The sequence below is a fragment of the Pteropus vampyrus genome, unplaced genomic scaffold (assembly GCF_000151845.1).
Source record: "Pteropus vampyrus isolate Shadow unplaced genomic scaffold, Pvam_2.0 Scaffold145, whole genome shotgun sequence".
Classification (NCBI taxonomy): Eukaryota; Metazoa; Chordata; class Mammalia; order Chiroptera; family Pteropodidae; genus Pteropus; species Pteropus vampyrus.
This window is the reverse complement of record NW_011888926.1, coordinates 3,438,926-3,449,890: the sequence shown is the minus strand read 5'-3', so window position 1 is coordinate 3,449,890 and position 10,965 is coordinate 3,438,926. Positions and strand designations below refer to the sequence as shown.

The 10,965-nt window shown below is 54.7% G+C and overlaps 1 protein-coding gene and 4 non-coding genes across 5 annotated transcripts; all 5 read right to left on the bottom strand.

The window, feature by feature from the left end:
- Positions 1–4,007: 4,007 nt before the first annotated feature.
- On the bottom strand, positions 4,008–10,609 carry RPL3 (ribosomal protein L3). Its single transcript, XM_011369099.2, has 10 exons — positions 10,482–10,609; positions 9,376–9,568; positions 8,493–8,661; positions 7,772–7,907; positions 6,479–6,665; positions 5,891–6,051; positions 5,297–5,398; positions 4,792–4,887; positions 4,302–4,421; positions 4,008–4,108 (listed from the first exon to the last, which is right to left on the bottom strand). The coding sequence occupies exons 1-10, from the start codon at positions 10,482–10,484 to the stop codon at positions 4,064–4,066; spliced, it is 1,212 nt and encodes a 403-aa protein (XP_011367401.1). The 5' UTR covers positions 10,485–10,609; the 3' UTR covers positions 4,008–4,063.
- LOC111745034 lies at positions 4,980–5,073 on the bottom strand. The gene has a single exon (XR_002782474.1). It is a non-coding gene; the product is annotated as a small nucleolar RNA U83B (small nucleolar RNA).
- Positions 6,337–6,432, bottom strand: LOC111745035. Its single transcript, XR_002782475.1, has one exon. It is a non-coding gene; the product is annotated as a small nucleolar RNA U83B (small nucleolar RNA).
- LOC111745036 lies at positions 7,908–7,963 on the bottom strand. Its single transcript, XR_002782476.1, has one exon. It is a non-coding gene; the product is annotated as a small nucleolar RNA U82P (small nucleolar RNA).
- Positions 9,942–10,006, bottom strand: LOC111745033. The gene has a single exon (XR_002782473.1). It is a non-coding gene; the product is annotated as a small nucleolar RNA SNORD43 (small nucleolar RNA).
- Positions 10,610–10,965: the final 356 nt, after the last annotated feature.

Genomic DNA, 10,965 nt, shown 5'->3' with positions numbered 1-10,965 from the left:
CGGTGACCTGGAAGCCAGCTGTGGGGCCAGGGCCCGAGGAGGGTGGGGTTGGCTTTGGGTTGGCTCCCCCACTCCCACCTGTCTGCTGGCAGCCCTGAGGCAGAGTCCCCTGCCGCCCCACCTATGAAGCAAGCGGGGTGGGGCCATGCGAGCCTGTGAGGGGGGCTGCAGTGGCTGCTGGGAAGTGGGGGGCCCTCCTCCTCACAGGAGCCTCCTCGCTGGAGCCAGGATTGCAATGCCTGCTTCACTGCTCCTGAAAGTCTGACCCGAGGAGCCATCGCTGAGCCTCTCTGTGCCTCAGTTTCCTCACTGTGAAAGCGGGAGTGGTAAAAGGAGCAACGACCCACGACTTACGGGGCTGCTATGACCACTCAGTGAGATGCGACATTTAAGACACCTGGCAGAGCATCCTCTGGCTCTGTGGCCTGGGAGGATTCTCTGACTCCGGGCTGCCACTTTCCTCATCTGTGAAATGGGAATAGTGTTTGTAAGGATTAGATAAAGGAACTCTGAAAGGGTCTAGCACAAGGCTTGGTACACAGTGGGTGCTCAACAAATGAGTACCCTACTCCTGTCTTGAGCCAAAATGTGCTTTACAGGCCTCTAATAGCACAGGGAGGGTCGGGGTGAAGGGAGGCGGGCTGAAATCCCAGCTTAGCTATACACTGTGTGCCTCCAGGCAAGTCGCTCATCCTCTACAAGCCTCAGTTTCTCCCCTGTGAAATGGGCTAATAATAGCAACTGCCTCAAGGAGTAATCCCGAAGGTGTTTATATATAGAAAGTACTTAGCATGGTGCCTGATAGGAGTAAGATATTCACAATTACTACCACCTGCCAGCTTGGGCACTGCCCTCTGTAGGCATCCAAAGTCAGTGTGAGTGCTGGGCACTGTGGGCCAGGGGCTGGGGAGGTTGGGCCCTGGGCAGCATTGCACAGGCAGATCCAGGGGGCTGATGGATGCCAAGGACATGGTAATGATTTTGATAGTTTAGTAGTTCTGATACGTTAATAGGCCCTGGAAGGTTCCTTCGTGCCTCTTCCCGAATTCCTGGGCCCATGGGCATTCCTCTTCTGCCTCGAGTGGGGTTCAGCTAGGCCCCTCTTCTCTCAGTGGTCCAGCCCAGCTTCTGATCCTGCTGCTGATAGGGCGGGGGAAGTTATTTGGGCTCCTGGGAGCAGGCCAGGAGTCTGGGCCTAGGGTGGGGGAATGGGGGACATGGTGCTGGAGACCTTGAATGCCAGCATGAACGGCGAGACATCACATGGAGGGCGGGGGATCCGTGAAAGATTCAGACAAGTAGCTGCGCGCAGAGAGCCGATGATGGGAGGAGGGTGAGGCTGCGGGAAGGAAGCACAGGACTGGGCATCTGGAGGGTTCGTGGGGTGGGGGTGGGAGAACAGAGGCCCAGCCGCTCAGGCCCCGCTGGCAAGGCTGCCAGTGAGGATCCAGAAGAGAGCATTTTGGGGTGAGCCCATGAGGTGGCAGCCAGCTGCCCACTCCCAACCCCCCAAGGCCATCCCCAGGTGAGCTCATCGAGGTCACTAGCTGTCACTACCTTTTAAGGCGATGGCGGCTCCCGCCACCTCCTTGTTTCCACTTGCTCAGAAATTCCCAGCAGGTTTGTTTTTTTGTTTTTTTTTTTAAATCAGGAGGAATGGAATGAGACTCCTTGTTCTGTCACCACAGGATTCCAGTGAAGCCTGTCTGGGGGTTCTGGTGACAGGAAGCACACACCAACAGGCACTGAGATGCACCCTCAGTGACACGCACAGGCACAGACTGCAGGAGACAGCTGCCCCACCGACCGCAGGCCCTCAGAGAAGCCTGAGCACCCTCATCTGGACACCCAGACACATGCACAAGCATGGGCAAGTCCCAGAGACACAGGGAGTAACATCTACTGAGCACCTACTGTATGCCAGGCCTTGGCCAGGGAGGCGGGGGTGATCCAGTCCTGCCTCACAGACCTTCCCCTGGGGAGCTGCCTCCCCAGAATCTGAGCCCAGAGCCTCATTCCCACCTCCAGGCCTTTGCACCCGCTGCTCCCTCTGCTTGCATTGTCCTCCCTGTAGAGCTCCAACAGATTGGGCCCTTCACACCCTTGGGTCTCAAAGAGGCTTCCCCACCCACCTATCACTTTATCCATGGCCTGTTTTATTTCTTCACAGCATTCATCCCTTCTAAAACTGTCTCGATTACCTGTGTTCATACTGCCACCCACCCCCAACTAGGGCCTTTGAGTTTGCCGCTGCTCCCAGCACCCGGAGGCGTGCTGGTCCAGAGCGGCTCGCAGGAGTTCTTGAGTGGAGCTGATCCCACTGGCATGAGCAAGAGAATGAGATGGATCCCCTGCCCAACTCAGGGTCCTCCTCAGGACCTGACTGGACACAGACTCCCGCAGCAGAGCCCAGGCCCCACGCTTGGCTCTGCCATGGACAAGTCCCGTCCCGCTCTGGCTGTGGGTTTCACGCAGCAGTGGGGGACCTGAGACCTTTGTTGGGGAAGACTCTGCCACTTGTACAGCAACTCTCCTACAGGGCTGAGGGGCTGGCCCAGCAGGTGCCACCCACTCCCACCCCCTGGTGGCTGCATCCTAAAGTGCAGCTCCAACGACTCTGGGGCCTGGATCGAGCTATGGGAAGCACTGTAGTCTTCCCTGCATTAGGGCGGAAGCAGCTGTTTCGGCCCACTCCCCCGATCCCAGAGTTTAGGAGCTCCAAAGATGTTGGAAGGACAATAGGGGGCAGGCTAAGGATTCCTGCTCAGGGCACTCCAAGTTTCAAGCTTCACCCTACCTCCTCCTCAGCACCCACGTCTGCATTCTTCGCTGAACCTTGACCTACATTTTAAAGCCTTAATGGGGACAACTTGGGCCACCTCTAATCATCCTTGAGACAGCACCATATAATGGGACCTCAGTCCACCCCTGGCTATCACTTTTTCGGTAAAGGATCAGAGGGACCAGAGGCCAGGTGATTGGTCTTACCAGCTGCCAGACCAGACTGCTGCAGAGGGCAGTCCGAGCTTCTCCAGCTGTGGTCTCTGCCCTCAGCTGGGTAGGGCTGCTGAGGCAAAACATGCCACACGGCCAGATGTGGCAAACAGCCTTGGTTGGGAATAAACGGGGAATCAACAGGGCCATCTTGCATAACTGGAATGCCAGGAAGTGCACTGGGGCTGAGGCCACGCCAATCCCCGAAGGGTCAGAGATCAGAGGCCTAGCTGTTTTGAGCTTGGAGCAACCAAAAAAACATGATTCTGGTGTCCCTGATCCTGGACACATTAGTGTCCACTGAACATGCTGGTCAGCACAGAACAGGGTAGGCACCTCCTGCAGGCAGACGCAGGCCAGAAAGGGTCCAAGGCCTTGACCCAGCTGGGTGGGCCTGGACAAGGCATTTAACCTCCACATGCAGGGAAGCTGGGTGAGACAAGCCACCTTCCTCCAGGTGAACACTGAAGCGTTTCCCTCCCAGTTCAGGTGCAGTGCTACCCTTCTGCATGACAGCCCCTCTCCATCTGTCCTCTCCCAGCGCCAGAACTGGGCTGCAGTTTACGAAAGAACCAAAACAAGCCTTAACTGGATCCCGCTCCTGCGTGGATTAGTACCTACTTATGTGTACACTGAGCAGACCCAGGGTCTGCCCTGCCACGCCCATTAGCAACCAAAAGCATCAGAGAACAGCAAGTCCTCACTGCCTCCTTCCCATCCCCACAGCTGCCACCCAAGCTGTGCAAACACTTCCACAGCCGAGCCCCAGCCGCCTCACCCCGGTGACGAACATCTTGCACAGCTCACAGCTGCAGGGTGGCTTCAAAAGTTCAGGGGCTGACCCAGGCTCCGCTTTTGCCCCACCCCCACTCTGCTCCAGGCACTGGGGCCAGCCAAGTGGCAGGGGCAAAGGAGACCAAGGGAGGCTGAGAGGCTGAGGGCAGCATGCCTCTGGGAGTGCCAGGCCCATGTGGAAGAAGCCAGGACTAGGAAAAGTAAGTCAGAGGCAGATGTCACTAGAAAATAATTTTTATTGAGACCCCACCAGCTGCACAATCTGCTCCTGACATTAAGCTCCTTCTTCCTTTGCAATTCGGTCTTTCTTAAGTGGTCCCTGTGGAGGAAGGTACAGAAAACAAGGTAAGAGATGGAGGAAAACAAGTGATCAGTAAGAGTAAGCCATACCCTAATGAGATCAGAGATTCTGGACCATCTTCTCCAGCCCTAGATGGGCAATTGACAGGACAGGTGACAGTAGCCGGGAGCCACCCTGACCCCAGCGTGAGAGCAGGCAGGGAGGTACTCACCATGAATGCTTTCTTCTCCTCCACTGTCTGGAAGCGGCCGTGGCCAAACTTGGAGGTGGTGTCGATGAACTTCAGGTCAATCTTTTCAAGGGCCCGCCGTTTGGTCTGTACCAGCAAGGACTGTGGGCCAAGAGCAGGGGGTTGGTTAGGAAGGGCAGGCCTTTCCCTGCACCAACTTATCTCACAGGCCCGAGGACAGGATCAAAACCCGAATCGGCCTGTTGTGGAAACCAGGCTGCCTCCCCGCACCCGCAGCTCTCATTGTCTGGCAGACTGCATCCCAGGAGCTGCCCCCCACCCCATGTGAGTATGTACAGCAGCAACTAACTGGGCCAGACTGGAATTTCCTCCTCCCAGGACTTCAAAGATGAAGTTAAAGGAGCAGCAGCCCCCTTTTCCTTTGAACACCCCTCCGCTAACGAAGCTCAGCCTGTGTCTGGGTCGCTCATGTTCACGACCTTCTTCCCCTCCTCCAAAAGACCTGCCTCACCTTGCGGAGAGTGAGCACTCGCTTCTTGGTTCCCACCACACAGCCTTTCAGCATGACGAAATCGTTGGTCACTTCACCGTAATGGACAAAGCCACCCTGGAAAGAGGTCACTGGGTCAGCACAGGTCAAGCATGAGGCCGGAGCTAAGTTCAGACACGCAGGACCCCTTCAGGTCCAGGCGGTCCCCGGCTATTCTCAGAAGGAAGGCAGCAAGGAACGTTTCCGCAGTCTGACTCGGGCGCTGTGCCCAGCGCTCATTCCACAGCCTCATCACCGAATAGCCGGGCCGGAGCCCCCACTTCTCACCACCAACCCCAAACGGTGGATGCAGACACAGCTGGCTGCTGTGTAGGGAATGTTAACTGACTCTGCAAACATCCCCACGAATCAGCCAGGCCCCAACACACCAGGGCCCCATGCGACAGGCAAGGCCGGGGACAGACTGAAAGAAGTCTGCCAGGCCCAGGACTGCAGGAGCCCAGAGAGGACAGCTCCTGCTACTCACCAGAGGATTGATGCTCTTGTCAGACAGGTCGTAATCGGTGGAGGCGTTGTTCTTGATCAGCTTGCCATCCTTGATGAGGTAGCCCTGGCCGATCTTATAGATCTGAACGAGAAGGGAACACGCGTGAACACTTGGCAGAGGAAACGGGGTAGGAGACCTTCATGCTCTCATCCCCTAGACAGGCTGGCTGGGTTGGAAGGACTGCCACTAGGGACAAGTCACCCCCACCCAGCAACGGGCTCTGGAAAAGCAGCTTGGACCTCAGTCCTAGCGATGAGGTGTCCTCAGCTCAGAGCAGAAAGGAAAGCTGGCTGGCTCTAAAGACACTGCTGTCCAACTGCGACAGCGGACGAGACCGCCCCACCGTTTTGCGGGGAGAGGACAGAAAGGCTCTTCTCCCCGGTCACACCAAGAGCTGCACCAGAACCCCCTTGAGGCTGACACCCGAGTCAGAACTGTGCCCATCATATGAGCACTTAAGTCCACGTGATGTCCAGAAGCTCCACTAAGGGAGCAGTGACAGGAACTGGAACTCACTCTCAGCCACCTTTCCCCTTCCAGACCGAATTCTCCACATGGTCCCCCGCACCTCACCTTCTTGTTGATCTCGGTGCGGTGATGGTAGCCTTTCTGCCCAGCCCGGGCCACAGAGAAGGCCACTCGGGCAGGATGCCACGCCCCAATACAGGCAACCTTGCGCAGCCCCCGGTGGGTCTTGCGGGGCAGCTTCTTGGTGTGCCAGCGGCTGGTGACGCCTGGAATAGACACACACTGTTACTCGGGTATCTGGCACTCATGCCACTGGCCCTTTCCTGCTGAGTGCCCACTTGAGTTCATTCGTTTGTGAACAAATGCCCAATGACTGGCTAAGTTTAAAGGACAGACTTGGGTTTATCTGCGTGTCACCCTCCAATTCCCACATCCCGCCAAGCTGAATACCTGTCTAGATGTGAATCTTGAACAGACTTTGGGAGAAATTAACCCTGAACGAGAGGGCACATCCCCAGTGCCCACACTACCCTAGGCCACCCACCCCCAGCCCTGTCCTCAGAAGGAAGGCAGCGAGGAACATTTCCGCAGTCTGTGACTCAGGCACTGTGCCCAGCGCGCATTCCGCAGCCTTGTCAGAGACCAGTCTCCTGAGAGGTTAACCATGGCAACTTGGGCCACTGCAAAGCTCACCTTTGTAGCCTTTGCCCTTGGTCACCCCAATGACATCGATCATCTCGTCCTGTCCAAACACTTGGTTTACGGGGACCTGCTGCTCCAGCCTCTCGCGGGCCCAGTCCAGTTTTTCAGCCACTGTGCCTCCATTCACCTGGATTTCCATGAGGTGGGCCTTCTTCTGGCGCAGAGGAAGCAGGCGCATCTAGGGGGAAACGGGTACAGCTTAGCATCAAGCTCTCCTCCCACGAAGAAAAGTCTTGCCGTGACTCCCCGCTGGGTACAATTCCCCTTTCAACTCTAACACCCGAATCACCATCAGGATGAGCATCCTTAACTGACACATCAAGACACGCCAACTTCACCAGATCCTGGCACCAACTCGCCCCATGTTCCTGACCACTGTCCTTTTGGTCAGTTCTTCTGGGGCACTGCCCTAGTTTACCTGGGCCATCTAGCCTGCTATGTTAACTATGAGCAAAAGCCACTTTACTTTGGAGAGCAGGACACTGCACCTGAGTACAACTGTCAGGAATTAGAAAACAAATTCAAGCCTAAAACTTTTAGTTAAGAGGTACCCAGTGTCCTACACAGAACTTTGTCCAGTAATGGGCACATACTACAAGTCAGCACTAACGTGGTTGTCACTACATGAGAACAAAGTCCTTATGAATCGGGGTGTACACCCAGGATAACGGTCCAGACCACAAGACACACCCACTCTAACCAAGCCAGCCAAAGGCTCCTTCAGCTCTCAAGTCAGGTCTGAAGTGCAAACAGCCAGAATGCCCCCACTGACTATTCACTATTTTCATTCAGTCCGGCACTGACAGCAATCATGAGTCACCAATTTCTTCAATCAGTTTGCCTTAAAATGGGATATGGTTTCCCTAATTAAGAGCCAGGAGGAACACAGTGCCCTCTGCTGGCAAATGAGACACCAACCCACAAGTATGGAGGCACTGGATGCTTCTCAAGCCACCTTCCAGTTGACCTTAACTCAGCCCCAGGAACCAGGCTTCAAGGGCAGGAAAATGCCTGGACCGTGGTGTTGCTGTAACTTAAACAAGCCCCAGGCTGCTTACCGGCCTAGCTCCGTCACTGGAAAGTACGCATGAGGAATCTGACCCAGTCTCAGCATCCCCCTAACATGCTCAGGCTTGGCACAAAATCAGTTTGAGCTGAGGGATCGACTCAAACGACCGAATCTCAAATAGGTGGCATCTGATATTCAAAGCCACACATTATACCTCACCTCCATGGACAGGAAGCAGCCAAGTTGCCCTCTTGGGCACATTGGGGAGTACTCACCTGGGTGTGGGCGATGACGCGGATAACCTGGCAGTATTTCTTCATGCTGTTGAAGTCCTTCTCCAGCTGCTTCTTGCCATCGTCATCCTGCCACTTCTTGCAGTATTTGGTGAAAGCCTTCTTCTTAGATTTGTGCCTTCAGGAGCAGAGCAGAGTTGGGGACGGGGGCCGGGTGCAGGCCTTCATCACCCCTCCGAGGGGTGAGCGGAAGGCACACGGGCACCACGTGGGGATGGGGCTCATTGCCGGCTTCTAAGGAGCCTTTTCCACCGGCAAGCGGAGCCTGGATGGAGCTCATCGGGCAAAGCCGAGCGGAGCTGAGCAGAGGTCCACAAGATTAATTCAAGTCACAAACATTCGAATGCACACTAATTCTTGCTCCAGCCTAGCCTTTACACAGACCACATCCCAGGGCAGGACTGGGACAGTTCCACTGCTCTCAGTGTCTAAATGGACTCAGTACCTTCCAGCAACCAGGACAATACTAAAAACTGAATCCTCCACCAACACACCCACTAAGCTGAACATAAAGGGATCTCCAGGTGCTGCTCCCAGCTCAGAAACCGTCAATGCTCAAGGTCCGTCCCCAGGAAGTGTTCTGTTTAAGAAGCAACTAACTCTTAACACCAGAGTAGCCCCTCCCCTACTAGAGGGGAGCCCTGCACAGGGTGCTTCTCTCCAGCTCCCAACTTAGGGCCTGCTCGGTCTCCCCCTCCCTTACCAGTTCTTATAGAAGCGCCTTTTGCACTCGTCACTGATATGCTCAGCAAAGATGGTCTTGAAGGTACGAAGGCCTCGGGGGGTTTCCACGTAGCCCACGATGCCCACCACCACCATGGGTGGCGTCTCCACAATGGTCACAGCCTCCACAACTTCCTTCTTGTTCACCTCTGCAAAGAAAGCAGATAGTCAGATTCGAGTGTGCTAAGATCCCCCACAAGGGGATACAGTATTTTGTAGAAAAACATGAAGTGCTCACATAGGTCACAAGGACAACCTGCTTCAGGTAACAGAAGGTTACAGAAGCAGGGCCACATCAGCAATCTAGACTCCCAAAGGGCTGCCCTTGCTGCACACGCCATTAACGCAAAAGACATATGATCCTAGTAAGAGGCAAATTAACAGCCTGGCTTCAGTTCTTATCTCAGAAATCTCTAAAAGCCAATTCCTTATTATCTAAGTAATACATACTAAGGAAGTATAATGGGGTATCACAACAGCTGAGTTGATGCAGACATCAACTGTCTAACGTTAACATACTACAAGGAAGTAACCAGTGCTGTCCTACTTGGCGACTTTTAGACGTCAAACCTCACAACCCAGGGACGTGGAGAGTATTCAAACTTTTTAGTCAATATACTTCTCTATTCTGTGGCTGACAACTCACCATGCTCGAGTTCAATACATCATTCAAAGCAAACAGTGTCAGCCAAGGGTAGTCTGGGAACATTAACCAGTCCTAAAATATGTCATCTCCACCCTATCGTGGGATTGTTGATCTCTTAAGTCTGTCTCCCTGACAGCTCAGCTCCAACTAATCTGTGCCCACCCTCAATTCCTACCTCCCTACCACCAGCAGCTTAGAGAATGCAGCGTGTACGTACTGGATCCTGGCCTATCGACTTCACGCACAATGTGAGTCATGCCAGCCTTGTAGCCCAGGAAGGCTGTGAGGTGAACAGGCTTGGATGGGTCATCCTTGGGGAAGCTCTTCACCTTCCCACGATGCCGGCTGCTGCGCTTCCGAGGCAAGAAGCCCAGGGACCCATGCCTGGGAGCAGAGAACTTCCTGTGAGACTAGGAGAAAATGACTAACATTAGCATCTGAACTTGTAACTAACTCATTTGTCTTGATTCTCAGCAATGCTGAATCCAAATGAGACCCGTGTAAATGCTGAATTAGGATCCCTTTTTGCAGGGTCATACATCCTGAAACAGTATTCAACTAAATGAGGTGAAGCTTCATCTCAAATCCTCATCCGCTTTTCTCTAAATGGGAGAAAAGCACATTAAGTGCTGACATTAAAAATAGCTTAACAGGTGGCTTTATGGGCGAGTCAGAGTCTAACCACAAAAGAAAATTCTGGGTCAAACTGCTGGGTAACAGACAATGACACTAAAAAGATCCTCCAGCTACAATAACACATAGGCCACTAGAACTCGACAGAGCCAAATCAGAACGTGACAATCAGCAGCACAGCCTCTGTCCGCCCGTCAATAAGTTCATCATCTGTGGTTTCTGGGAACTCTAGAGGCCTGAGTCCTATCAACCGCCCCCGACATTTCAGAATGAGGACTTAAGAGCCCTTGCCCTAGTCTCCCCCTGATGCTCTGATTTCTGCACTGCCCAGTTTAACAATTATACGGCCAAGTGCCCCGACTCAAGGTCCTCCTGGCCAAAGCGCTCATGGACTCCAATATCGATTAGCCCTAAACAAGGTCGAGACCCAGAAATCCAACGGCTTGAAAATTGTGGGGGTCCGGGCCCCGCTGCCTAGCTCCCGCACCAAGGCCTCTCGCCACCAGCCGACCCGCAAGTCCAAGGCCAGCCGCCGGTGTTTCAGAAAATAGGCCTGGCTGCGGATCCCGCCGAGATCCCCGCACTCCCAGAGCAGGCTCCCGGCGCCGGGAGAGCCGAGATGGCGACGATGCGCCACGGATTCAGCCACGCCACCACTACAAAGGAAGAGGCCGCCATATCATTACCCACCATGCCGCCGCCGAATGCCGCCGATAGAGGTCGGGCGCCGCTCGGCGCTCGATATATAAAGTCCAGCCTGGCTCCGCCTCTTCCGGCGTGCGAGCGCGCACCCGCGGCGGACGTCAGGTCGAGGCGTGGGTACGGGTGCCGTCTGCACGCACGCTCGTCCTCGCCCAGCGGTCGTTCCCAACTAAACGTTGATTTCCCAGGCAGGAGTCGGAGCCCCTACGGCGAGCGGCTGGGTTCAAACTTAGTGAAAAGCCTCGGAAACGCTGGTAAAGAACTGGAATGCAATAAACCTACGGCCATAGGCGGCAATCAGATTCCATGAAACGTGCCGTTCGGCTTTAGGAAGGTGGATGCGTCGCTTTTCGTATGAAACGCAGTCACCTCTGGAATGGAATAACCCAGCTGTGGTCTTCAGTCCGCAGCGCTTTCACACGTGGTATCCGTTTCCGCCCCACAGAGTAGATCAGCATTGTTGCCATTTTGC

Coding starts and splice junctions, on each gene's coding strand:
- RPL3 (XM_011369099.2), bottom strand. Junction 7,908..8,492: donor AGGCGCTTCTATAAGAACTG/GTAAGGGAGGGG, acceptor CTGCTCCTGAAG/GCACAAATCTAAGAAGAAGG. Junction 6,666..7,771: donor GCGTCATCGCCCACACCCAG/GTGAGTACTCCC, acceptor GTTTCCCCCTAG/ATGCGCCTGCTTCCTCTGCG.